We start from the raw sequence: 27,104 nt of genomic DNA on the forward strand, positions 1-27,104 counted from the left end.
TACATACATTTTTATAGCTTCATTGACCTGTTTGAAGTAGCAGAACTCACCGAGGTTACAGCCAGTGACGTAAAGAACATATCATCATTGACTCGGCTCTCACCACACCGCAGAATAACGGTAGGCTAAAGGCCGCGTGCTGCTGACGTGACTTTTACTGATTAACATACACTGAGATAAACAACTCCAAAAGGAAAAAGGAGGGGTTGGGGGGGGGAATCAATCACACGACAGGGAAACACAAGGGTCCCTGTTTCAGCTTGTTCCTGCGGAATGCTGTCAAGGTGTTGTCGAAACCTGTTGGAGGTATCTCCATGTTTCACTTTGAAGGAGGATTTTCTGTCCCGGAGAAGAATATGATTTGAGGCTCACAGTGAGCCGTTTAACACACGAGAAACAGCTCAAAGTTAAACCACTACACACACTTATTCAAGGTGTTTTTATTTGGGCTGACCATGGATCTCTGGGGGCCGAAAACATTTCCATGCAGCTGTACATGTTTTACACATCTAATGGCAAAACCCAGCATGCCTCTGAGTAAGAACAACATCATGCAACAACATAATGTTCATTAGCGTAGGAGAGGTGGTAGAGGAGGAGGAGGAGGAGGTGGAGGAGGTGCACCTCCTGATACTGGAGGTGGTGGTGGTGGTGGTGGTGGTACCATACCAGAGGTGCCAGTCTGAAGGGAGGGTGGTAGTGGTGGAGGAGGAGGGGGTGCACCTCCTGATACTGGAGGCGGTGGTGGTGGTGGTGGTGGTACCATACCAGAGGTGCCAGTCTGAAGAGAGGGTGGTAGTGGTGGAGGAGGAGGGGGTGCACCTCCCGACACTGGAGGCGGTGGTGGTGGTGGTGGTGGTGGTGGTACCATACCAAAGGTGCCAGTCTGAAGGGGGGGTGGTGGTGGTGGAGGAGGAAGAGGGGATGCAGATCCTGATGCTGGAGGCGGAGGAGGCGGGTAAGAGCCATTTGACGGACAGTTTGGCGGTGGAGGGGGAGGTGGGGGCAGACCTGTGGGAGAGGTCGAGAAGGGCGGAGGAGGAGGGTGGCCACCGTCTGTGGGCATATTGGGGTCCAAATAGGCAGTCGGAGGAGGCGGGGGAGGCGGGCCGTCGTCGACGGGGTTGGAGGCGGTTCGCAAGGTGGGGACTGACGGTGGAGGCACAGCGATGCCAAGACTGGATCTGCATACACAAAATACACCTTCAGTACGCTCATGACATCCTGAGAGTGACACAGCTTCCGTTTCTTAAAGGAATAGTTACACATGTTGGAAACATGTTATTTGTCCTGACTAACTAAAGAAATACAACATGTTATTAGTGTGCTTTAGAAGTGATTTTTGCATTTTTCCTAAACTGATTTTTTAGTCCATATTAGAGTAACCTTTCAGACTTGATCATAATGTCTACAGGTCGTGTTACGCCCCTAGTATAATAATCAGTATCGCAGTGCCGTGGTTCATTGTAGTGTTGCTAATAACAGGGAAAAGGAGGACTATCTACGTACACCATGTAGTCTGCAGTGGAGTGAATGCTCTCTGAGGTGTCTGCTCTCGGTCTGGGCTGCTGCTCAGCGAGCTGTGGAGGGGGGGAGGGGGGGGGAAGATGAATGGAGGATGAAAAAAGCATCTCGACACTGCAGGCAGCCCAAGACATCAAGATGCATTGTGCTCTGCAGCCGTGATGAAATGGGAAATAATGAAAGGTGTGTGCACTCGAACGCTGCGTTCAATTCAGTCTTTCAATTTAGTTTCAAATGTACCTCAAAGCAGTGGCCAGTGGAGTCCCAGATGGAGTATGATATTGGCACTCTGGTGTAGCCGCGCTGGGCCTCCTTGCCTGAAGTCGGTGGGGTCATAAGCTTGGAGCGGCTCCTGTTTTTGGGGGTAGTAAAAGCACCAATCTCTCTCCTGGCTACCGTCTCGATGTGGACAGCAGCAGTCTGGACCAGAGCACAGCGTGGACACAAGAACTCGACTTTCACACCACTTGTCCGCTCAAGAATGCATTTCTTCTCTCAATATCAATCAAAGGGATGGCGACCACACTGACCACAGGGGGCCTGAAAGGACCTGCAGGTTGAACGAATGCTGCAACTTGCACGCTTCGTGCTTCCCAACTATGCAACCAACAGTAAGACGAGGTATTTTTATTCTAGTTCGAGCTCCTGAAGGTCATGCAAACCAAAAGCAGATCACTGATTTATATTAAAAAAACCTTTGTCATTTTAAATTAAACATGTCACTTTGCACAGCGAATACAACTTTTATTTATTTATTTATTCTCATTCGGACAAACCGAGAGCTGAATGGCCCAACCTTCTACACACTATGATAGTTTTGTTGCCAGCTGTGGGGGTGAGGGTCACATCCCTCCATTGGACAGACCTCAGGTGTATTTAAGGTGCAGTGTGCTACTCACCAGTGACAGCAGGTTGACTGAGGACGTCATGTCTGTGATCTGCATGGCCTGAGAGTCCAGCAGCCTCAGCAGGCTGGTGGCCAGACTGTTGATCTGGTACGACACACTGGCCAGAGCCTGGGCAGCCAAGCCCTTGGCCTCCTCGATAGCCTTGGATGAATCCTCTGCCTGAACAATATATATATATATATATATATATATATATATATATATATATATATATATATATATATATATATATATATAGTTTTACTTTTTTACAGCACTATGTTGATGTCAGGTATCTGAAACTATCTAAAACTATGTCATAGATATGCTTTTAAAGGGCACTATTTGTTCAATGAGCATAACTCACCTGGAGAAAATTGCTCTCGCAGTAATCTGCGACGCGGAGGAGGTTGCTGTGGTTATCGACCAGATCCTTCCTGGCAGCGGGCGCTTCTTTAAATATCCGGGTAATAACTTCAGAAAAGTTACTTTGTTCCGTCATTTCTCCCATTTGGCGCTGCCTGCTCACAAAGCCTTTCAAATAAAAAATTTAAAAAAAGATACTCGCTACTTGAGGAGGACGTAAACCTTGTTTGGCAACCGCGGGGCACGGCGGGGAGTTGCTCTGTCGGCGGTGAACGCGGAATTACCGCAGGGGAAAGATTTCAGAGCAGCTGTCTGAGGGCAGGGCGCAGCGCCAGGTGCCACTGAGGCGGATGACCCTCAAGCATCCACCATGCACCTGATTTATACATATTTTAAATAGTGTCGCAGACGCAATACTTTTATGGATTGTTCTTAATCACTTTACTTTAGATGATATTGTAATATCAGGTGTTTGTCACATCTCCAACGTGTGTTATTTGTAAATCCCGCTAGAGGTCAGTGCAGAGCAGAGCTAAAGCGCCTCTGGAGGGCCTGGGGCCTGTTGAACCGCTGGAGGGCGCTGTCGCACATGTTGAAACGCAGGTTCACGAACTAGCGTCAGAGGTCATTGACAGGGTTATTTCAGGAGTAAGACACTTTGCAGTGAGAGAACTTTGAGCGTTTGAATGTAAATAGACAGCTATTTTCTAATTTTGTTCAAAGCATTCACACAATTATTTTTTTATTTTTGGCAAAACAATGGTTAACATTAATAAGTATGAACAGAGAGCTATATGTTAGATGGACATTTTCATAAATGTGGGTGTTAGCGAGGGGATGTTTATCACATTCACCTCAGGGTTTGTTGCCACATGTAACAGAGTGAGTGACTGGCATAAGAAGGAGTTGAGTTTTATTACATTAAAAACACACACTTTCAGAAACATTTGTTTTGTTCATGTTCTGTTGGAGACGTGTTGCATTTCAATCATATAAGAGGTTTTTAATTAATTTGTAAGGGTGCCTTTTATTTCCTCCCCATAAAATGAAACTGCACAAGGCGTATTTGACCGTCCACATCTTCTGAACAGAATAAGCTTAATGAAGGAGAGTAAGGTCCATCCATTCCCACATCACACTTCAGGCTTTAAATACAGATTGAAAGAGAATCTGTTGCAGTTTTTGAAGGATTTTAATGAAAGTACAATGTGGGACAAACAACCCTGTTTCTCCATCCTCTGTATTATGGATGCTGATGATGATGATGATGATGATAATGATGATGAGGATAAATTCTGCCAGACAGTATAATCCGAGCACGGAGAAACACGCTTGTAAAAATAAATTTCAGCATGAGATTAAGTCAGAACCAGCAGGACGGGATCATGTTTCACTTCTAAAGCGGTTTCGTGATGACAAAATGCTCAGCCAAAGTCAAAATACACTGTATTGTTCAGGACATCCTGTTGGCGTATAAACAACTTAAATTACCCAACATCCTTGATTGTGTTTGCATGGATGCAGAAGTTCACGGTGGCCCAACTCCAGGTTTTAAAGAGGTTTCTGTTGGCTTACATGCTCACAATCCAGTCTGATACATCTGATTGGTGCACATGATTCACCATGTGCCGGTTCAACAGGACGCTTTCACCTCATTGAGGCATGTGACAAACCACAATAACATTTTATTTGTATACAGTTTAGCGATCATCAGGTGACTGAAGACAAAGGCCCACTTCACTGTTTAATGTTGCGGCCTTGTGTACACTGACCTCAGCTCTATATTTTTATGGTGATTTTATGTCTTTGATTTTTGACAGTGAAGTGATGACAGGAAATGAGTCTTTGGTGATCCCTCAGCTTTCATCGAACGCCACGAGAAGCTTGGACTTTTCACTTATTTTGTGAAATATCTTTGGTGCAGACAAGCACTGCATAACTCTGGTGATCCTCATCAAACTCCATCATCAGGTAAAAATCATTTATATTTCCAATTCTAACAGCAAACTGATGACGTTCCCGTGAGTCTCAGAAGTACGTTGTGTTTAGTGCTAATTAGCAAATGTTAGCATGCTCACACATTGAGTATACGTTGTCAACATCACCGGCTAAACAGTTTTATGTGAGGAGGTTAGCATGCTCATATTAGCATTTAGCAGGTTCACAGGGCCGTTTGCATGGCTGTCGACTCTTCTACTTTTGAATCTATCTTCATGTTTTTATCCTTCTTCGGTAACATTATTTAATTTATTCAAGTCTATTAAATGCAATCTTTGAATTATCCAATTAAAACTGATAAGAAATTGCACTAATGTACAAATGATGTTAACAATAATTAGCTAATGTTCTCTTCAGGATCTGATTATTGTTCACATGCGTCAGTCCTCCTTTGAAACTAGTTCAAACTTTTGTTATGTTTGATATGATTGATAGTGTAACATCTGTCTGCACTGTTATCAGTTAGTTGGAGCTTATGTTACAAAGTCATCAAGATCATTATCTACTGATAAGAGATTATGGATGACTGTTTTCCATTTGAACCCTTTTCTCTGTGTTCAGCACAATATGGAGTCATATAATGTTAGTATACAAATAATTCAACCTCCATGTAATTTGTGTGGAAAGAAAGGATTGATTGCAAATAGAGGTTTACTGTTCACAGTGATGGTACTGATTACTGCTGTAATAACGATGGCTCTGTGTTGCTTTTTGCTTGAGTTGAATAAACCCTACAACTATATTTATGTGTGTTCTGTATTGCGTGTGTTGCATCGTGTGGCCTTGTGTGATGACAAATAGCTGTTAGTCTTGCATGATTTATTGCAGCTAGTAACACACTACACACTAGACTTAGACAACAGAAATGGCCTAATGATATGATAGACTGTGGAGACACAGGAGACTGCAGCTGAGGAGAGGGACAACACTCATACTTACCTTCCTGCCCTCTCGGGGACCTCAGACATTATGTCATTTTCTTTCTGAGCCTCAAATACGCATCCACGGTTTTGTAACCCTCAATTACCCGTTTAGTCATTACTCCACACTAGCACTGATGATGCACTTTTTAATCCTCTGGAATTCCAGCATTTGGAAAGGTCACGTTTGTATAAAGTATTCATGAATAAACACATTTTGTATGTTTATCCTGAACCATCTGAAAAGATCACAGATTAGCTGCATTAGCTGATCTACCATCAGTCAGGACATGAGCACAGCGCACTTCTGTTATGTGTTCTTGTTTACGCGGACAAACTTTCCAAGTGTGAAACCAGCCAAGGTTACAAGCTGTGAAACGTGAATTTACCCTGAAATAAAGTTATGATTTAGTAGATGGTCTAACTTCCATTTAGCTGCTTCAGCTTCAGTATCCTTCAGATTCAGTGTCCGGGTATTGTGCTTACGCCATAACAGTGTCAAAAACATATTTCTTTGTACTTTACATTGTATTCTGAAAACAATCAGTACTGAAATACATCAAATTATCGAGTAACTGTGTCTGTCACAGGACTGTAATGAGCCCAATTATTTTATTTGAATGAAATGATTGGATGAAAAATGAAATGATTGGAAAAAATGATTGCCCGTCCAATCTTTGCTACTTCCCTGCATGTCAAGACAAAAATACAAATAAAAATTGAAGCTGTTTCATTGGGATATAATTGTCAACACTGAGTTCTAATAAAAAACGTCTTCATAGTGTTGCTCGTGGTAAAAACAACAACAACAACAAAAAACACCACCAGGTCCTTTAATATCCATATCAAACCAGACCCTGTTTAATATGTTTGGGAATTTAATTTGTTATCTTAACAAACAAGATGACACAACAATTATTCAGTTTTAACTTAAATTATAACAACATTGTGAACTTCGCACAGTCAGCTTATGGCTTTAAGATTTATGCTTCATGATTTAGCCGACGATGAAACAATTTCCTCATACAGGACAGATGTTTGCAGTTGTTGATTCCACAATGTCCCTCGATGGCCGCCTCCTGCAAATTATGGTTTTAAATCTTACTTTGTATTTTTGTATTATGAACCGAAGACACTTTCAGAGTGATCTCCTGGACTGGAATGATATTTGATTGATATTTTGAAGTTATTCCAAATGTTGGTGAAGGAACGACGGAAAGAGTTAAAATGTCATCTTACACTCCATGGTGTACACACACACACACACACACACACACACACACACACACACACACACACACACACACACACACACACTGCAGCATCCATGTCCAATGGTGTGCAACATAAGCCTGTTTGTGGAGATTGGATGTTCTGGCTCTATCACAACCTCTCCACACCTCACAGACTTCTATTAAAGGAAAAGCCAAATTCAATTATTGTGCCGGAGACTACATTGTCAGGTCACCACACACACACACACACACGCGCACACACACACACAGAAAAACACACACACAAAGTCACAAAATAAGGCAGCAGTTAACGCTCTGCACACACACACACACGCACACACACACACACACACACACACACACACACACACACACACACACACACACACACACACACACACACACACACACACACCGTGAACTCAATTCAAAATAGTCTGCAGGCACCTGCTGCCCTTTTCTCAAACTTTTTTTAAGCCACCGGCTATGAAATACAGAGTAAAAAGCGTGTGATATACTCCTTTTTTTAACAAAAGTATGGCTCTCTGACATTTTTCTCAATGCACATTGCCTTTTTCTGGCTTCACACTGTTATGACAAGACGCCATGCCGCACCTTTACAGGGCCGCCGCTGCATTATCACCGCTCCATCCATCCCTATCGGCGCGGTTAGGATGTCCTCCGTTAATAAGTAACCAGCCCGCTCCAGGTGCCTCACATGTTGAGACACAAGAACATTGATGATGTTTTTGAGATATCTGTTATCTCTTTAAAGATATCTGCTACATGACTCGACAGGATGACTCCTCTGTCACCGATCGAGGCAGATCTCTGCTCGGTGTGGGGAGATTTTAATCCTGTGAGCTGATGCTATATCCACGGTGACCCTGAAGTATTCATGTAACAGCTATCGCTGTCTCATTGTGAGGTGGTAATGACTCCCTCTGCCTTGACCCGACAAACAAGAGTTCAGATCAAGTCAGTGTTATTTCAATAGGAAATAACACACAAACACACACACACTCACACTCACACACACACAGGCGTTGGTTATCTTTAGCAATTGGTGTGTTGCAAGCAATCATAATGGGTTCAACCTTGTGGAAGTTCGACTAAGTTCCCATGAGCACTTCAAAGTCAAATGTCAGCATCATTAAAATGTGTCTGTTCCAGAGGAAAACTTCTTATCAACACCATTCCTTTCACCATCAAAGGCATTCGGTTTGAGATGAGAATCCCAATAACGGTTCCCATAAACCGTTGTTGAATGATAAGGGTTATATTATTATGAAGAGATACGTATTAATTGATTGTGACTATATCAAGGTTAAAAGATGATTTGATTAACTCATGACTTTTACCTCCAACTATAAATCAACACGCCAAATACCTTCACACGAAGCAGGAATATGAGCTCCAAATGTGAAACACAAGACGTGTTGATTGTTGTAAAAAAGAAAAGAAATGTCATCCATTCACACGTCAAGCCAAACTCTTACTGAGAAAGTGTTTTAGCTATTTAAGTCATAAAGATTTATGATCCAATCTCTGTGCAATATTCCATCACTATTTTGAACTTTATCTTGTTTTACGGCCTCATTCAGTCTCTTTGTCGTCCTGAATCGCTTCATGCAGCTGAAAAACCAACGACCTTGTTTTCTTCCACCGCTCAAAAATCTTCAAATTTCCTCAATATTTTCAAACTCAACACAGTTCCCACTTGAGATTTGACGATGACTCGGGGTTAGTTTTTTGGCTGTAACACAATCAGAGAGTGGTCTTGAATACGGGAGGTCTGCTAATAGGAATTACATTTGCATCTTCTACCACAAAACTCAAATAGACAGTGTAATAATGTCGAGGGTAATCATTTAAAGTTCTGATTGTATATGTTCTGATTTCTATGTGATGTTATTGCTCTTAAATATATATGTAAATATGGTATTATTTGAAGAAAAGGTTACTGAACAAGATGAAACAAACCAGTCACATATTTTCAGTGGATTTAAAATGGTTGCAAAGTGTAACTCATTCCAGGAATCACTCAAGTCCAGTCAGGGTCCAAGGCCGGGTGAATGATCAGCTGCTTGGTACCAACAGAAGCAGTTGAGTTTTGTATCAATGCCCTGGACATGGCAGAATAAAGCATCAGGTACATTACAAAGTAAATGTGACTGGAAGCAATTCGCCTTCAAACTGATTTGTATCCTTTAACATTAGTAACCAATCTGTGATTTAAAGCTGCAGTATTCTTTTACATGAACATGGGTCAAATGATTGCCTGCGATGTGCTGGAAGAGATCAATCTGGGCGGCACGAGGAGTCCTGTTGGGTTATCAAGAATAGAGTTTTATTACTATCGATATGAATATTTAAAGAATGAACCAAAAGAAAAAGCACCAACAAACTAATACGCTGTTCAGAGAGGCAAAACAGCTCAACTATAAAAGCCAACCCCTCCTCTCTGTTTTTGGCAGACTCTTGGAACTTTCTAATTTGCCACTTCCTGTATTTAAGTGCTCTGTTTTAGGAGCAGAAACCTTTGCACCAGTCTGCCAAGACGCCACAAAGAAGCAACCAGCAATTGCACCGTCAGCACTGGAAATAATGATGACTTGAGGCAAACTGTCATTGCTCTCATCAGCGTTGTGGACAGATTCAGAAGGCAGCTCGAAACCATTACTTGTTTTTTTTTTAAACTATTTGTATGCATTGAATACCTGAATACCTGAATCAATCTTGGATTTGGTGAATTAAAAACTACTCGAAAAATTGGTAATTACTAAAAGTAAATTCATTGAATGGCTTTTGCAAGAAAAAGTCAACCTTTATTATTATTACAACGTGTCAAATGCCCCTTAAAAAGGAGTTAACGCAGATTTGTGACACCTGCATTGTGTTTTGGGGCATATGTGCTTTTTACATCGCCCATGCATGTTCACATTGACATATTGCCCATGCATTTAATATTAATTATCAAGTCTGCACTGAACATTGTGTAATGCAACCTTGTTCAGTCGGCTCTCTCAGAGAATTCCAGGAGAACGAAATGGTGAAACAGCTCAATTTCAAATTAAGAGCAACACAGTCAATTTGGTTAGTTTACTGGGTAAATATGTAAATAAAAAGCTCTGTGGAATATATTCTCGGAGGGAACTGAGAGCATGTGGAGTCCCTCCCAGAGTATCCGCCACTCTGCTGGCAGGCAGGGGGACTGGTGTGTCAAATCTTATCTCTCGTCTCATACAGTCATAGAAACTGGGATCTGATCACAGATACTGCCATCCATCTGAATCCTGGCTGCTAAACAAAAAAGAAAGAAGGGAGGGAGAGAAGATAGTGGTAAGGAAAGGAATTGGGGGAGAAATGTGTCCAGTGCCGTAAAGAGGTAAGAGGGAAGGCTGCAGGGAAGTGTGGGCTGGGTTAAACTGACACTTAAAAAGAAGCTCGCTTTGGCTTCTGTGTATTTCACCAGCAGACGGGCTGGGATGCTAAGAAGGGAGCAGCGAGGGAGTAGATGAGACAACAGCTCAAGGGGGAAGGTGTACTCTCAATTCACTAGAGCAAGTGTATTTTTAGCTCTTCCTTCCAACTCTTTCACTATACAGTTTTTCTCCTCCACTCTTTCTTTGGTGGAGGCTCGAACATGGGCGATGGCGTGGACGGGTTTCTGTGGTCAGTTCTGCTGCTGCTGCCAGTCTTGGGACCCTCCGAGGCTCTGCAAGCAAGCTGGCTTCCAGGAGACTATCAGGCCACCCTTGAGGAAGCCTACAGGTTCCTGGGGGACTACAACAGCACTGCTGAGGAGGTGTTATTCCACAGCGTCTCTGCCAGCTGGAACTACAACACCAACATCACGGACCACAACTCCAAGCTTCAGGTAGGACAACTCCTGTAGTCTTGAGTTGAGAGGGGGACATGTTAGCTGGAGCTTGCTCCCACCCTGGTAGGAAACTGGCCCGCGTAGATCAGTTCGAGCCAGCACTGGCACCTCGTCGCCATAAATTCATGCATGGTTTTAGGGTTTCTGTGGATCTGAGCCCTGCTTGATTTGGACATCACCCCTATTCATCTCTGTGACTGACGTGCTCAGTTTCCTCCCAACGCAGCCAACTCAGCTTGTGTGTTGCTGCAAATATAAAACACATCTGAATGCCTGTAGTGCCAACGTCTTCAAGTTTTCTATACATTCCCAGGGGGTCTTGGCTGGTGATTTGCTTAACTGTCTGTTTTATCATATTTTCTGCTTAATACAGTTTCTCCAGATGGATGCACGCGCCACTAAATGTAGTTTTACGCACTAATAGTTTTTTTATAGTCCAAAGTGGCATAATTTAAAAGCGATAAAATGCCTCACCTTTGCAGGGACTGAGGGGTTTTAAGTCGAGGGGAGATAATAAAGCGGAAGAAGAGACAATAAAACTGTGGAGGTGTGAAGGAGTTTTTTCTTGCCTCTGGGTAGAGGAGTCAATGCACCCATATATCCATGGATACTGCGAGAAATAGCAGCTCGTTCTGTCATTTAAAACGTGTGAAAGCAAATTGTCCAACCAACACACTCAGGGCAAAGCCTCTGAATCTTTTTTCTTCCCCCCGCGTGTGCTTGAACAGCTGTCACAACAGGATTTTCAATACACTATCCAGGCTCCGCTCACACATTGAACAGGTGTAGATGCAGCCCCCACCACACCGGGTCAGCAGGGTCAGGCTGCAGAATGTGTTCTGCTCTCCAGAATGTGTCCGCTATGCAAGGTGAAAGATAAGCAGGATCGTAGTTGCACTGAACGAGCATGGAGAATTCTGAGATGGGATTAAAGTGGATCAGAGTGCTGAGCTCCATCTAAACTGGCAGCAAGGAGAGAGAGAGAGGGAGAGAGGGAGAGAGAGAGAGAGAGAGAGAGAGAGAGAGAGAGAGAGAGGGAGAGAGAGAGGGAGAGAGGGAGAGAGGGAGAGAGGGAGAGAGAGAGAGAGAGAGAGAGAGAGAGAGAGGTTCCAGTGTGGCCATTTCTCTTGTATTTCAATTATTTTTAATGAAGGCAGATTCAATTAAAACGTGGACACTCATTTGCAATGCAAACATGCAAAAGCACACGCACGCATCCACGCATGTTAGCACGCACGCACGCACGCACGCACACTCCTCAGCTTCAGAGGTGAGAGTGATTTGGTCCGGGTCCAAATAAGGCACATGTTAGACGTGTGGAAGATCAAACAGAATGAGGATCCGTTCATCACGCTGGATAAAACCTGATGAGCGCGGATATCAATGACTGAAGTCTTTTGAACCCCAGAAAGGAATACCAGCTGCCTCCAAGGGTCTCCAGCAGACCTGAGGCTCTTTTCCCTGCATACTGACAGCTTTTTTTATGCGATTTGAATGTGACGTTTGAGACTACTTTCAAGGGAAGAGTTTAGTTTTGAAAATTAGTTTGGAAGTCGTCCGAGCTAAATTATAATCTTTCGAAGAATTCAAGTATTTCAGACACAAATACCTTCTATTAACTCTTACCTCTAAAAGCTAACGACCAAACGACATGGGTTTTCATTTTGGAATGAATTATTGTGCTGCATTCAAGTCTAGTTATCCTTTCACCACATCCAGGCAAATGAGTATGAACATTTGTTAAATAAACCTCTTCCCCAACTACAACACTCATTGCAGCTTGTAAAACAAAATGACCTTGAGGGAAAAACAAAATCAGCAAAAAAGAAAAGCTCATCGTATCTTTATTGTGTTTCTTTGGTTGAGAATGATTGTCTGGGTGGATGGATGGGTGTAGGCAGGGTGGAAAAAACGTTTGAGTAGAAGAGAGAGATTGAGAGGAAGAGCACAAAGGTCAGAGTTAATACTTCAACTCACTGTCACCTCTCTTCCCTCCTGCAGTCTGTTATTTTAGTGAAGACTGAGAAAAGAGCGATAAGAAAGGCTTCCATGAAAACATGACAGGAGTGGAGCTCCTGTTTGGTCAGTTTTATCAGGATGTGGTTCCCTCAAAGTTCAGAAATCCCACTGTAAATTGAGCTCGCTTAGTCAAACTTGGGAAAATGGGAAAAAACCTGCACACACACTGATGTTAACATGACACAGCACGTGATTGCAACACGGTGAGCGACATCTTTTTTTCTGAGGCAAACACCATGCTAAAGGTGCAGCTTAGTGCCGCTGTCGTTCATCATTTTCAATACGAGCAAATCAATGTGACACGCTCATCCGATCCGCAATGTTCCACAGCAGCCTCGACTCTACCAGCACCGTCGTTACAACTCTGATGTCCACAACCTTCCAGAGTGCCATAAAGAAACGCTTGTGAGATTCAGCGAGGCCATAGACAAGAATGAGTACTTGAGCATTGCCAAAGAAACATTTTTCAAAACCAATATCCTTGAGCTAGGGTTGTCATGCTGTTCTGCCCTTGCTCGCAATAGACAGAGCACTTTATTGATCCCAGAACACACAAGGACACAGATGAAGACACGTTGCAGCCGGTAAAGGAGATAAAAACATGTGCAGCCATGCTCGAGCGCTTTTGACCATTGAAAACGATTCGCTAGGTAAACCCGACCAAATAACACCAAATGCAATTCAGGGGTTCACAGAGGTTCATAAGTTTTGTCCATTAAGCACCACTAAGATAATGACAATCCATCCAACATTGAACAAGACGGCACAGGTAATTACAAACTGATATAGAAAAAAAACAAACTATGAATCAATGCTTTTTGTTCTTTAGTGCCCGTAAATAATTTGGAAATGTTCTCCGTCATTTCCTCCTTCATCTTGGCCACGCTGAGCTGCAGGTGGTTCCTCCCACAACACTCAACAAAGGAGTCCTCTGTGTACGAATGTGCCCACTTTCTACTCCTGAAACACGTCAATGTTGCAAGACGTTACGACAACACAGGAACATAACACAAATAATCCTTGATTGGTCATGAGAAGAAACGAAATGACTGATGCTACTTGTTCATGAGTCCGAATGCGTGATCAACACATCGTGCTCATTAACTTCCTATCGTCTTTAGATAGCTGCGTCCCTTGAAGAGCAGGCCTTTGCCTCAGCGTGGGGGCTGAAGGCCAAGCAGGTCTTCATCAATGATCCGGCTTTCCCTGAACCTTCAGACAAGGCACTGATGAAGAAGATCAAGCTCCTGGGAGTTGCCAACCTGCCCGAGAAAGACAGGGAGGAGGTTTGTTTCTCACAGGAAATGTGTCCTCGTAATTATGTTTTATCAGTGTATTAATAGTGAACTTGTAAGACTGACTTTTTTTCCTTCTTGTCTCCAGTATAATACAATTCTCAGCACCATGGACAATATTTATTCAACGTCTAAGGTCCATCCAGAGCCGAACATAAGCTGGAGCCTAGAACCAGGTCAGTAAATATGATGTAACAGCTCAGTTTGAGGCTAGAAATGCATGAACGATGTGATACAGGTGCTTTGGAGTTATTGGAAAGGAACAGGGTCTGAACAATGTCAGGATTATGAAAATCCCAACAATAAGGAGAGGAAGTCTCAAGAAAAGAAACAGTTTTTAAGTGGTTCAGATCTTATCTGCTCGTGGCAAAGTAACAGGATGGACAAAATCCCTTCAGAGAGGTCCACAAAGGAAGTGCGATGGCTGTGCCCATGAGTGTTAAGTAAGACGCTAGAAACATAATGTCAGCGGCTTTTAAAGCTGCCGACATGTATTGAGAACAATGGCTCTGTTTGGGTAGCAACAGCTGCCAACAGTAGTTGTGAGAAATGCTTGCCAACACATGCAGAACAACAAGAAGATTACTTCTTCAGAAAACTATTACTAATAAACATAAATGTGCCAATTTATAATTGTGGGATTACTATTTTTTTAATTCTTTGGTATGGATGCTAAGGTGGAGCCGTGTTATACAAAGGATGTGGTACATCCCTTTACAAAACACGTGGTGTCATTACAATAACAAACAGACTGTCAGCAATCACTTGTTCCACCATTTCAACCACCGTCTGTGATCTTTAACTTTTTTCCTTTTCTTCGCCTTCATTTCCTATTTCTGGCATTTTAAAGATAAATGTTGTTTTGCGTTACGCTCAAAATATCATGAAGTTGTCATAACTCAGAGCTAATCTTGTGGATATGCGTCTCTACTGGCCTTTTCCTGCCGAGGGAGCGTAAGGTATTTGAAAAGCCAATACGTCTTCATTGCTTTCGGAAAAGAAATTTAGCTTTCGAGTTCTAATTGTTTGTCTGTGCACTAGATAAGGTCAGCCTCCCTTTATTTACCTTTCCATCATTTTCTTCATGACCTAAGGTGGGATTTCTTCTTCTTCTTCTCCATTTTGCAGAGCTCACTGATATCATGGCTACCTCTAGAAGCTACAAGAGACTGCTGTACGTGTGGGAGGCCTGGCACAATGCATCAGGTGTACCTCTCAGGGACTACTACCCTCGGTTTGTGGAGCTCAGCAACAATGCGTCTAAAGCTGATGGTAAGAACTCTTCACCGTTTGACATTGTCACAGAGAGCAGTTCATAATGCTGCGAAGAAGAAATACCTTGAATGGGACTGACGTGACAATAAAGCAAGCAGAGTAAAGGAGGAGAGATGACATTACCATTTTGTCCTGTGTAGGGTTTGCTGACACTGGAGATGACTGGCGCTCTTGGTATGAGTCTAAGACCTTTGAGCAGGATATAGAGGCACTCTACAAGACCATTGAGCCCCTCTACCAGAACCTGCATGCCTTTGTGCGCCGCAAGCTCTACAACCAGTACGGTCCCAAGTACATCAACCTCAAAGGACCCATCCCTGCTCATCTCTTAGGTACAACTGAACATTTTTATCTTGCTGCTATCTGCTGACAAGATACATGATTATGTTCTAAGTCACAGGGGTATTGTATTTGTTATGCTGAGGAAGGGAGGTACTGTAAAGTTTGACAGTTGCATCAAAGACCTTGTGTGCACAATGGATGCATTTTTCCATACACAGAGGACAGCAAACATGTTTTTTTATCAGGACTATATTTTATCCTAGCTAGGGGACCATTACGTCATTTTTTTGCAGCACTAAATGTGGATCTTTGTTAATAGGGTTGGGCTTTAACCACATATATCATCACTGCTGTAATCATTTTTTCACACATTCCCTAACATGAAGAGTCATTTTTTAATGAAAGCACAGAAAGTCATCAAAGAGGTGATCACACAATGCTGTATTAAGATGCAGACAAACCCCGGCAAGTCATTTTGTGTGCTTATCTCATGACTGTGAATGAGGTATTTCCTACAATGCCCCTGAGTGGAGTATCTCATAACAAGTCTGAATTGTTGCTTGAGTGTGTTTTCTTCCTCACCATCAGGAAATATGTGGGCCCAGACCTGGAACAATATTTATGATATGATGATCCCATTTCCTGATAAGCCCAACTTGGATGTGACTGATGAAATGCTCAAACAAGTAAGTAAGGGGGAAAGATTGTGTGCCACTAGTATGGATTGTGTAAAATGATCATCCTGTTGGTCTCGCAGACCTCAAATGATAAAACTCTTAAATCTTAATCTGCTTTTGGTTTTGTCAGATAGCATTGAGCTGAATTGTGACTTGTTTCCTCTCCACAGGGCTATAACGCCACGCACATGTTTCGCGTGGCCGAGGACTTCTTCACGTCTCTGAATCTAGACAAGATGCCTGACGAGTTCTGGGATGAGTCCATGCTGGTGAAGCCTGAAGGTCGCGAGGTGGTGTGCCATGCGTCTGCCTGGGACTTTTACAACCGCAAAGACTTCAGGTAAAGTTAACGAATGAAGTTATAAGTGAACCATTTAGTGAATTCTAGCACTTGAAGGTGTTGAATTTAAAGTTTTGAGCGTATCAACTCCACACGGCTCTCAACGCGGTGAAGACTGTGGCTTCACCGTGCAAAGCAAAGCAAACAAAGCAAACTACGGAAAAAGCGTTGATTGACGGGAAAACAGGAGGCGGGGCACCACAACTTCTGAGCGTCTATCAGGGCAGTGTGGAGCCATGGTGGGCCTCATTCACATGCATTGACATGCACTAAAAGACACACGTGGCTGTCCCGGTGTAAGCCAAGAAACAAAAAAGAAGCTCAAAATTACAACACAAACAGAAGAAGAGTGATTTCATGCTTTGCTGTGGTCGACATCACGCCACCATTTCTTTACATTATGAACCGGAGTGCTCCTTCTGTTGATACAACTTGATATTACAAAGTAATTTCCCCCTCTAGGATCAAGCAGTGCACTACAGTAACGATGGAGCAGCTCTTTACCGTCCACCACGAGATGGGGCACATCCAATATTACCTGCAGTACAAGGACCAGCCGGTGGGCTTCCGTCGTGGAGCCAACCCTGGTTTTCACGAGGCTATCGGCGATGTCTTGTCCCTCTCCGTTTCCACACCCAAACATCTGCATGCCATTAACCTTCTGGAAACTGTGACCTCTGACCCTGGTAAAGAGAAAGAACTAAACTAAATCCAAGCCACTGAGATATCCTCCCATACAACAGATGTGGATGAATTCATAAACGTTATAAGATAAACGTTCTGCATTGTGTTTCTCCAGAAACTGATACCAACTATCTGTTGAAGATGGCCCTGGAGAAGATAGCCTTCCTTCCATTTGGCTACCTCATCGACCAGTGGAGATGGGGTGCGTTCAGTGGAAACACACCACCAGAGCGGTACAACGCTGATTGGTGGTACCTCAGGTAGACTTCAATGCACTGGCTTGATGACATATTACATGTAAAAAGAATAGTTACCTTTTTTGGGAGTGTGATTATTCACTTTCTTGCTGAGAGTCAGATGAGAAGATTAATGAAGCTCTAACTAGTAGCTGTTTTCTACTTATCCTAGTCTTTATGCTAAGCTATGCTAACAGGGTTCTGTTGTTTGAATCTTCAGATATGATGAGAAAAAGACTTATGAGACTTGGAGAGATCATCAGCCTTTAAGTTGATATGGTGAACCTGTTAGCAAACCGTTTGTTTACACATCCAGAAGTGTATACATAATGAACATGATCGTTCATTCAGTGTCAGGTTTGTGTTCAGCTTATGAATCAAAGTCCGATATTCACTTTCTTTTTCTCTTTTAGCTGAGACTATGTGCACTTTCCTAGTTCTGTTGTGTTTTTGGTCTCTTCCTCCTCCCGTTATCTGTCTCATAGCTGCTAGATGTTGTTAAGTGTGTCTGCCTACTGCTTGGTGCTTCACACATTTCTTAATTAAATCTATCTCACATTTTATTTTGAAGGACAAAATATCAAGGCATCTGCGCGCCCACCAGACGTACAGAGGAGCACTTTGATCCTGGGGCCAAATACCACATCCCTGCAAACACGCCATACATCAGGTATCCTCCTGTTCCAGCCACACCACCATGTAATAGTTTACACACAAGAGATACACACAAGCAGCTTTGGCCATTTACATTTTCATGACATGTATTTAGTACTTTTTGCAGCTGCCTGATTAGCTGAACTCTTTCAGACTCATACAACCCATAAAATGAAGTTAAGCACAGTCGTGATGAGAGTGAGTCTATTTGTGTACGTGCCGGCGCAACCCTATGAGGGCACCAGGGAAATATGCGAAATATGGAAAGTAAATGAACATGCACAAATGGCGAGTGATTGGGGAATTAAGGTATTGTTTGCTTTCATGTGGCCTCAATTACTGGCACTTGTGCTTTTAAACAAAACAATAATAGCAGGAAGCTTTTAAAAACAAAGCTTCTGACCTTAGCAGGTTTTCTTTAACAATGTGGGTACTGACAAGTTGTCGAACACCCACTTAAACAGACAAACACATTTTTTGTGTTGTTGTAGCGGAAACAGATGCTTTCAGCATTCTTATCATCTAAACCTAAAGGGTTCCTTTTTAGTTTTGTACCATTCGTATCAAAGTATTACGGATTTTTACCAAAAAGCAGTGAATATCATGTCACGTCTTGTTAGAATTTCTGTCTTTACGTTTTGTTTGTGGTATTGTACTATAATGCACTGAAGAGATGACAACCAGTATTTCCCCTGCAGGTATTTCGTCAGTTTCATCCTGCAGTTCCAGCTTCATGAAAAACTGTGCGCAGCAGCCAATCACACGGGTGACTTGCACACATGCGACATCTATGCCTCCAAAGAAGCTGGGGCCATTTTGAAGTATGTAATCTGCTTGGCTCTCCATTCTTTATTACACAGAGCATGAACAATGGATTTAGGGAAGCAGTGAAAGTGTAATACGATTTTGCTCTACCTCGTCCAGGACAATTCTCCAGGCTGGCTCTTCCAAACCGTGGCCTGATGTGCTCCAGGAGGCGATTGGGACCAGCAAGCTGGATGCCACATCACTGATGAAATACTTTGCACCCATTATCAAGTGGCTAGAAAAGCAAAATGTGAATGAGACATTGGGATGGCCTGACTTTAACTGGGTCCCACCAATCCCTGAAGGCTACCCTGAAGATATTGGTGAGCGTATTGATCAAAATGAAAAGCAGACTACCAGAGGATGATATACATTAACATGATCTGGAAGGAAATAATAAAATAGAAGAACTATTCTAAATAAATCAACATGTAAGAATGCGAAGAAATGTACACATCACAACCATAATCCACACATTATTTAACTGAAATGGGATACTATTTTCCAAACTTGATTCAGTGGATTTATTTACAGTAGTTGAGTGAGTTTGTGCCTCTTTTTTGTTTACCCAGACAAGAACACAGATGAGCTCGATGCAAAGGCCTTTCTGGATGAATACAACAACACAGCTGAGGCGGTGTGGAACAACTACACCGAGGCCTCCTGGAGCTACAACACAGACATCAACGAAGCCAATAAGCAGGCAATGGTGAGCCCTCTGCCTCTGACGGACGTCCCCATCCCCAACAGCGCCATCTATCATCCATAAAATCTGAAGGAGTGTTGCATCTTATGTTGATTTTGTGCATTAATTCATGGCATCAATAAAATCATTGCATCAATCAATGTGTTACTCATCAACCCATGTATGCATGTATCATTGACCATAATTACCCAGGAACCTATCTGTGCATTTCTAACCCTGTACATCCATTCATCCATCCAATGAGTCAACTGTTTCCACTGACACGTGATGTAAAAATACAACATTAAAATAGTGATTAATCCTCTCTAGCTTGAGAAGAGCCTGGCGATGTCTGCCCACACCCTGAAGTATGGCCAGAAGGCCCGCCAGTACGACACCACTGACTTCCAGGACGACTCGGTCAAACGCATCGTGAAAAAACTCAGCGACATTGAGAGAGCTGCGCTGTCCACGGCACAACTGGAAGAGGTGTGGAGAGCTCGGTTTTAGTCCTACAAACAGTTGTATTGGTTGAGTTGGATGGGAAAATTGTTCTTTGTTGATAATAATAGACGGACAACCAGATGCAGCATATCAAGACACAGAAAGCACACTACACAATGAGCTCATGGATGGTAGTGAGAAAGAACAGCCACCTGCTGGAAACCAGTAACGTTGCTTTGAAGGCAAACCAGTTTGTGACCCTTGCTCATACTGATCGGCATCAGTTGGCTCGAGCTAGCTAACATTATCTAGCTAACTGAGGACGAGGCAGCCAGAAGCAGAAATGATGCGACCACATTAGAGCTTACAGGTGGTTAGAAATAAGGTGTGTCCCAGAAGATTAATGGTCCTTAAAGCTCTTTCTTTGATTATTTTAGATCGACTAAAGGTTTGAGCCAGCTGTCATGAACTTGTTTACTTCTGTGTTGTGCTTTTTGCACACTGAAGGGTCCAGACACAGAGCTCTCGTAGTTGCACTCATAGAAACATTTGTCAAACAGTGCCAGCCGACTCTAGCACTCAAAAACAAGAGGTAACTGTAGCTATAGTCAATATATACATTAAACACATTTTACAATGATACTTATTTATAAGAATTATTTTTATTATTATTACCTGAGCACATTTAGAAATGTATTTGCCAAATATCAAAACTAGATAATTCTTGTTTTCTCTGGGATCTGATGCTTGCTGGATGCCTTTCCCTTTCCAGTACAACACTCTGCTCTCCAACATGGAGACCAAGTACAGTGTGGCTGAGGTGTGCAGAGAGAACGGGCAATGCCATCCGCTGGATCCAGGTAAGACCATGAAATATATGCTTGTTCTAATATGAAGAATCTGACACCAAAATAATTAAACTGATATAATATCTAATGAAGCAAATGTTGCACAAGGGCAAAGTATGCAGAACATGTTGACTTACCAGATAGTTAAAGGCAAATTGATGATTGATTATTGGTTATTGATGCATGGAAAGACATTTAGCTTTTATGAAATAATTTAACAAGTGTAATTAGGTGCAATGCAAGACAAAAATAATATTTTACAAGAAACATTAAACCATTTGAAAATACTTGAATACTTCAATATTCTGTATGTGAAGTTGTGTAATAAAAGAACGCGCTGTGTTTCAGATCTCCAGAAGATCATGGCAGAGTCCAGGGATTATGACGAACTGTTGTTTGCGTGGAAAGGATGGAGAGATGCTGCTGGCAAAGTGCTTCGCCAGGATTACAAGAGATATGTTGAACTGGCCAACACAGCTGCCAAACTCAATGGTATGACCGTAAATAGGAATTTTACATCCACCTTGAGATTCGGTTGAGACTTTATTCTGAGTGAGTGCTGTTCAAACTCCACCTCCCAGCATCTTTAGAGCAAGGTATATATTGTTTATTTAATCATTAAACCAAAAACCCAGATTCCTGGTCAGGAGCAGTACTTTCCTGGAGTCTCTGCTATTGAAAATATAGTCTGGCACATCACCCCCTGCAGGAGATTTAGCTGTTTCCAGTCTTTGTGCTAAGCGTAGAGCTAATTGGCTAATTGCAGTGGCTTCCTTTCGACCATAGAGATAAGAAAGTTGTATAATCTTCTCATCTATGTCTCTCTGTTGTTTACTGTTTGACTTGGTTAGTTATTTCCTGCCCACTGTCAAAAGGTAAACAACAAGAAGTTTCCCTTTTATTATTAAACTAACCATTTAGGATATTTTAGCTGAGCAGCAGCGTTAAAGGTTTTCATAAAACTAATGTGACGTTTGTCCTTATTTTCATCCCCGGTGCTGTCTGTAGGTCACTCCGACAATGGGGCTTTCTGGCGCTCCCTGTATGAAACCCCGAGCTTCGAGGAAGACCTGGAGGCTCTGTGGAAGGAGCTGGAGCCGCTCTATCAGAACGTGCACTCCTATGTCCGCAGGGCTCTGTACAAAAAGTATGGCGCTAAGCACATCAACCTGAAGGGACCCATTCCTGCTCATTTGCTGGGTGGGTGACCATATGAACGCTTTGGGACCGGTTTCCATAAAAACAATAGTTGAGGCCACACAGACTTCAGAAACTTTCCATTGATTATATCAGGCTTTCCAGGCTTGAGGCTAAGGTCATAGGTCAAAACCACACTCAGTATTTCACTTTGGAATTTAAAGGATTACTCTAGCCTAAACTCTCCTTTTGTGTGGAAGCGCACCCCATTGATATTCTCCTTGGCTGTGGATGCATTTGGACTTAGGCGAGATTTAATTTGCTTTCAGAGGCGTCAGGCGTGGAGATTGTGTGCGACAGTTCCTCGCAGTTAGCGATTGGACTGGCTCACCGCCACAAATCCCACTTGGTTTAATACCGGCAGAGCGGAGGAGTTACCCCATAACTTGGGAAAAAACATAAGAATGCTGTCTTCTGTCCTTTCAGGCAACATGTGGGCACAGACGTGGTCTGGCATAATGGATCTGGCCATGCCTTACCCGGATGCCACGCAGGTTGACGCCACTCCTGCTATGGTTTCAAAGGTGGATAAACACACAAGCCAGCTGTTGCATAACGATTGCAGCCACACATGAATACACAAGGACACACCTAAAGAACACACAGACACACACGCATGCACTCTTCCACCACTTCAGAGGTCAAGAATCAGTTTGTTTCAGTGAAATGAGACTCTAATGCAGTCCAAAGTGGAGGTTCAAGCTGAAAGAGGATACACACAGAGACATTTAATTGAGCTGAATAACCGCAACAGACATTCATAACTGCCATCATGTGTACATTATACATGAATATACTGTCTATATTATTTCAATGGTATGTTACCCTCGATCCTTTCAGAACCGTTATATGTTTACACTGCCCTTCACTATTACCTCATGGCCCGAAAATCTGTTTATATTTACTCACACTTACATCCACACATTCCCTCTTCTTTCCTCCGCAGGGCTGGAACGCCACCAGAATGTTCCAGGAATCAGACAACTTTTTCACCTCTCTGGGTCTGCTGCCAATGCCAAAAGAGTTCTGGGACAAATCCATGCTGGAGAAGCCGTCTGACGGACGCCAGGTGGTGTGCCACGCCTCTGCGTGGGACTTCTATAACCGAAAAGACTTCAGGTTACATTGTTTTTTCAGCACCTAACTGAACTAACTTTTTCCGTCGTCAAAAAAAACGAGCTACAGCTGTTCCAGCTAAGAAGCTGTGCACTGACCCAGATATATAAATACACTTAATTTTCAGCCATGAAGTGCATGGAAACCAATAAGATGTGACATTGATGGTCTTGTTGGTGTCTCCAGGATCAAACAGTGCACTGTAGTGACTATGGATGACCTGATCACGGCGCATCATGAGATGGGCCACGTCCAGTACTTCCTGCAGTACAAAGACCAGCCCGTGTCCTTCCGTGATGGAGCCAACCCCGGCTTCCATGAGGCCATCGGCGATGTGTTAGCCCTGTCAGTGTCCACGCCCAAACATCTGAAGAGCATCGGCCTCCTGGACAAAGTCGAGAACAACTATGGTGAGTGACCATGCGTTTTGTAGAGTTCTGTAAAAGCATGTGATGTTGAAACACAGCTTATGATTTTGGTGTTTCTGTCTCCTCCTCTAGAGAGTGATATCAACTTCTTGATGAGCATGGCGCTTGACAAGATCGCCTTCCTACCTTTTGGTTACCTGATGGATCAGTGGAGATGGAAAGTATTTGATGGGCGCATCCCATCGACTGAGTACAATAAAGAATGGTGGAACCTCAGGTAAAGTTTTCCAGCATTTACAATTACAAAGTGCAATGTTTATCATCTCGAAAAGCATTAAATGTACTATATTAATAAAGAAACGTTAATCAGTAAGCATTGTTTGTGTTATAAATCAATTCATTTGTAAAGATATGCTTTAATAAAAACTAGATTAAACTTTATTGCATTGCAGAATGAAGTACCAGGGACTGTGTCCACCTGTGACCCGCACAGAGGAGGACTTCGACCCAGGTGCAAAGTTCCACATCCCTGCTAATGTGCCATACGTGAGGTAAAGTTTCCTTGCTTGGCAGAACAAACAGGGCACATGATAATTGAGCACACTAGATTAATAACAGCTTCAATAATGAACCAACGAACTCTGGAAAGATAAGATAAACACATACCCACATGGCTAAAAAGATCAAAATCCATCCCCAATTATGAGGGCTGGAGGTGACCGTGTTTGTTTTGTGTTTTTCTGTTTTCCTCCTGGCATTGAAGCTAAGTCCTGACAGTACATTTAATTATCTTCAATCAGGTACTTCGTGAGCTTCATCATCCAGTTTCAGTTCCACAAGGCTCTGTGTGACGCCGCCAACCATGTAGGGCCTCTACATACCTGTGATATCTACAAGTCTCAAAAAGCTGGGAAGCTTCTCGGGTTAGTACTCACTTACCTCTTCCATCAACACATATCCTTTATGTATCACATCCCATGGTGGTCTGCCACATGAGAAAACTCCCAGTGATTATACATTAAGTAAAATCTTTCCTTTTTTTCATCGTCATTTTTTTGGGGGATCTATGTTTGTACCAACCAGAAATGACAAAAGACATATGTAATGTATTCTTTGTTCGATGGAGTATTTACTCTCTCTAGCGGCTGGAGTAATTATCTGGAACACACCCTTGCTACTGATCCTCTTCACCTCCGACCTCTCTGACCCTTTCTGTGTTGTGGTTTGCAGCGATGTGATGAAGCTTGGCTTCAGTAAGCCCTGGCCCGAGGCTATGGCCATGATCACCGGCGAGCCCATCATGAATGCCAAGCCTCTCATGCAGTATTTCCAACCTCTCATTCAATGGCTGGAGGAAGAAAACAACAAGAACAATGATGTCCGAGGGTGGCCCGACTACGACTGGAAACCTTCAAGTACGTCCAGCACATTCTTGCGTCAACACACTTTGATACTTCCACAGACACATTAATAAAAGCACACGCATGCAGGCAAGCCTGTTGGCTTTGTGTATGTTTTCCAATCACCAAGCCAAATGTTTCTTGAACTCCATCCCAGAAAAAAAAAAAAAACACAATGTTTTTACACAGAGGCATTGATTTTGTTTTTCTTTTCTGCTGCCGCTTTCAGTGAAATCAATCTCCTGCTCCTCTTGTCTTACTGATGAGATCCTGAAAGGATGTGTGCATATTAGACTGATTAGATTCTCAGCAACAGAGTGAAAGAGAGGGCTGTGAAGAGATAGTGGGGGAAAGAGCACACAGCTGTTACACAGCGAAGAGAGAAATAAAGAATTTAGATTTAAAAATGAACAATAAATGAGTGTGAAAAGAATATGAAGTGAGTCAAATACAGTGACTTAGTTTCCTTAGCTTTGGCTGTTTCACTGTTTGATTCCTAGTATGTGACATTGATACCAAACAGTCTATGTTGGAGACAGATGTTTTCTGAAGGTTTTTTGTGTCAACAACAACAGCGTTATTAATACAAAGGAACCACAGCAGTTTAGGGATATAAACATGTTAATGAGCGCCATCTAGGATGAGTAATATCTTTATATGCTTTCTACTTTTGTAAGCCATATAACCTTTTACAAGCTGCTGAGTTCTACTACAGGATTCCTGTATTTAACCTGGAACTGCTCCTGCCATCAGATGCCACATTGGCATGATGTTGAGCTGGTCTGAAAATGACTGAATAGTACCTCCTTGTGGAGAAGTGCAGCTTGTTAAATAGGATTAACGTGAATCAGTGAGTTTTTGAGCGAGTTCGTGAAAAAGAGTCAAAACGTACTTCTTATTTTTGTCCTGCAGGTGAAGCTTCACCTACACTTACTCCTGTAAGTAAAGTGGACTTCCTGGGTCTCAGTGTGGACGGCGCCGCTGCCATCGCTGGCCAGTGGGTGCTGTTGGTCTTTGGTGTGGTCCTCTTGGTGGCCACCATCCTCTTGGCCTATAAGTACAGGAGGTCAAAAAAGTCTGAAAAGTCCTCATCCACGATGGAGCTGAAGCAAAAAGACTAGTCATCATTGATGGCTAACTGTAGCTAGCACCGAGCTAGCACCTTTACCGATCTCCTCATGAACGTCAGTGTTTCTGTGCAGTATTGTACATCTGATCAAATGTGCTTTTCTTTTTGGTCTGCCTCCTTATCTAGTCTTGTATATGTATTGTATACACTTGGAGACAAATTATATTTTTGCCTATGCAAAAGGACATCACAGTTTTGTAATTTATTTGAAATATATGTTTAGATAATTAATGTTTTAAATTAATGTTTTTTAAAGTCATTTAAGGCATTTTTTAATTGTTTCTTTTGTTGTTAAATCTGCATTTCTACAATAAAAACATTAAATATTGATTCTGCCTATGTGTTCAAATGAGATATTATGGAAAATGCACAATGCTGATGATGCCAATTGAACGGCAAAGGTTGGTTAAAACTATTATTATAATTACATAGAAACTGCACAATAAAACAACAACACTGCATTTGAGCATTAGTTTCAGTCCTCGCCTCTCAGGGAAGAAAGGCTGCTTATGCAGAGTTGTCTTATCTCTATAAACCTTTTTTAAATATATTTCATTATCACGTCAAAACAACAGGCTGTTTCCTTTTTATTACTTCAAATGTTTGGGTTAAATCAGCCAACAATACATTCATTCACAACGGATCAGATCGAGTTCACAGTAATGGTCGCGTGACTATGTAGAGTTATCAAAATAATGTGTTAGCAAGAGTTCAAATAAATATATTGAAGAGCGATTAACTGGATTATATTCACAAGATGTGTAAAACATGTGAAATGTTTGAATTATTCTGTTAGCGTTGATAGAAGAACACATCCCCTTCTTGAGATGATAAA

The 27,104-nt window shown here is 42.5% G+C and overlaps 2 protein-coding genes across 4 annotated transcripts; one reads left to right on the forward strand and one right to left on the reverse strand.

Annotated features, from left to right (window-relative positions):
- Window positions 1–571: 571 nt before the first annotated feature.
- LOC137789723 (abl interactor 1-like) lies at window positions 572–5,743 on the reverse strand. Its single transcript, XM_068583485.1, has 6 exons — window positions 5,715–5,743; window positions 2,779–2,953; window positions 2,424–2,591; window positions 1,761–1,944; window positions 1,510–1,582; window positions 572–1,184 (listed from the first exon to the last, which is right to left on the reverse strand). Exons 1-6 carry the CDS (start codon window positions 5,741–5,743, stop codon window positions 572–574), a joined length of 1,242 nt encoding a protein of 413 aa, XP_068439586.1.
- A 4,440-nt stretch (window positions 5,744–10,183) lies between these two features.
- ace (angiotensin I converting enzyme (peptidyl-dipeptidase A) 1) lies at window positions 10,184–26,480 on the forward strand. 3 transcript variants are annotated; one of them, XM_068583090.1, is made up of 26 exons: window positions 10,184–10,318; window positions 10,569–10,810; window positions 13,954–14,118; window positions 14,216–14,303; window positions 15,256–15,399; window positions 15,543–15,734; window positions 16,273–16,370; window positions 16,532–16,701; window positions 17,164–17,387; window positions 17,501–17,645; window positions 18,193–18,291; window positions 18,974–19,096; window positions 19,200–19,405; window positions 19,655–19,791; window positions 20,098–20,256; window positions 20,984–21,071; window positions 21,408–21,551; window positions 22,068–22,259; window positions 22,683–22,780; window positions 23,203–23,375; window positions 23,559–23,782; window positions 23,873–24,017; window positions 24,193–24,291; window positions 24,541–24,663; window positions 24,971–25,155; window positions 26,053–26,480. In XM_068583090.1, exons 2-26 carry the CDS (start codon window positions 10,577–10,579, stop codon window positions 26,259–26,261), a joined length of 3,864 nt encoding a protein of 1,287 aa, XP_068439191.1. In that variant the 5' UTR covers window positions 10,184–10,318; window positions 10,569–10,576; the 3' UTR covers window positions 26,262–26,480. The 3 variants fall into 3 exon arrangements, with proteins under 3 accessions (XP_068439191.1, XP_068439189.1, XP_068439190.1); XM_068583089.1 differs by having other exon boundaries at window positions 10,294–10,318; window positions 10,406–10,810; XM_068583088.1 differs by having other exon boundaries at window positions 10,184–10,810.
- Window positions 26,481–27,104: the final 624 nt, after the last annotated feature.

The sequence above is a fragment of the Clinocottus analis genome, unplaced genomic scaffold (genome assembly GCF_023055335.1).
Source record: "Clinocottus analis isolate CAN_PGR_092001 unplaced genomic scaffold, fCliAna1.0.p SCAF_19, whole genome shotgun sequence".
In the NCBI taxonomy this organism is placed as follows: Eukaryota; Metazoa; Chordata; class Actinopteri; order Perciformes; family Cottidae; genus Clinocottus; species Clinocottus analis.

Coding starts and splice junctions, on each gene's coding strand:
- ace (XM_068583088.1), top strand. CDS start 10,577: ATGGGCGATGGCGTGGACGGGTTTCTGTGGTCAGTTCTGCTGCTGCTG. Junction 20,257..20,983: donor CCACGGCACAACTGGAAGAG/GTGTGGAGAGCT, acceptor TTCCCTTTCCAG/TACAACACTCTGCTCTCCAA. Junction 25,156..26,052: donor CTACGACTGGAAACCTTCAA/GTACGTCCAGCA, acceptor TTTGTCCTGCAG/GTGAAGCTTCACCTACACTT.
- LOC137789723 (XM_068583485.1), bottom strand. CDS start 5,743: ATGTCTGAGGTCCCCGAGAGGGCAGGAAG. Junction 2,954..5,714: donor GTCCCCGAGAGGGCAGGAAG/GTAAGTATGAGT, acceptor TTAAATTTTTTA/TTTGAAAGGCTTTGTGAGCA. Junction 2,592..2,778: donor GCGAGAGCAATTTTCTCCAG/GTGAGTTATGCT, acceptor TATATTGTTCAG/GCAGAGGATTCATCCAAGGC.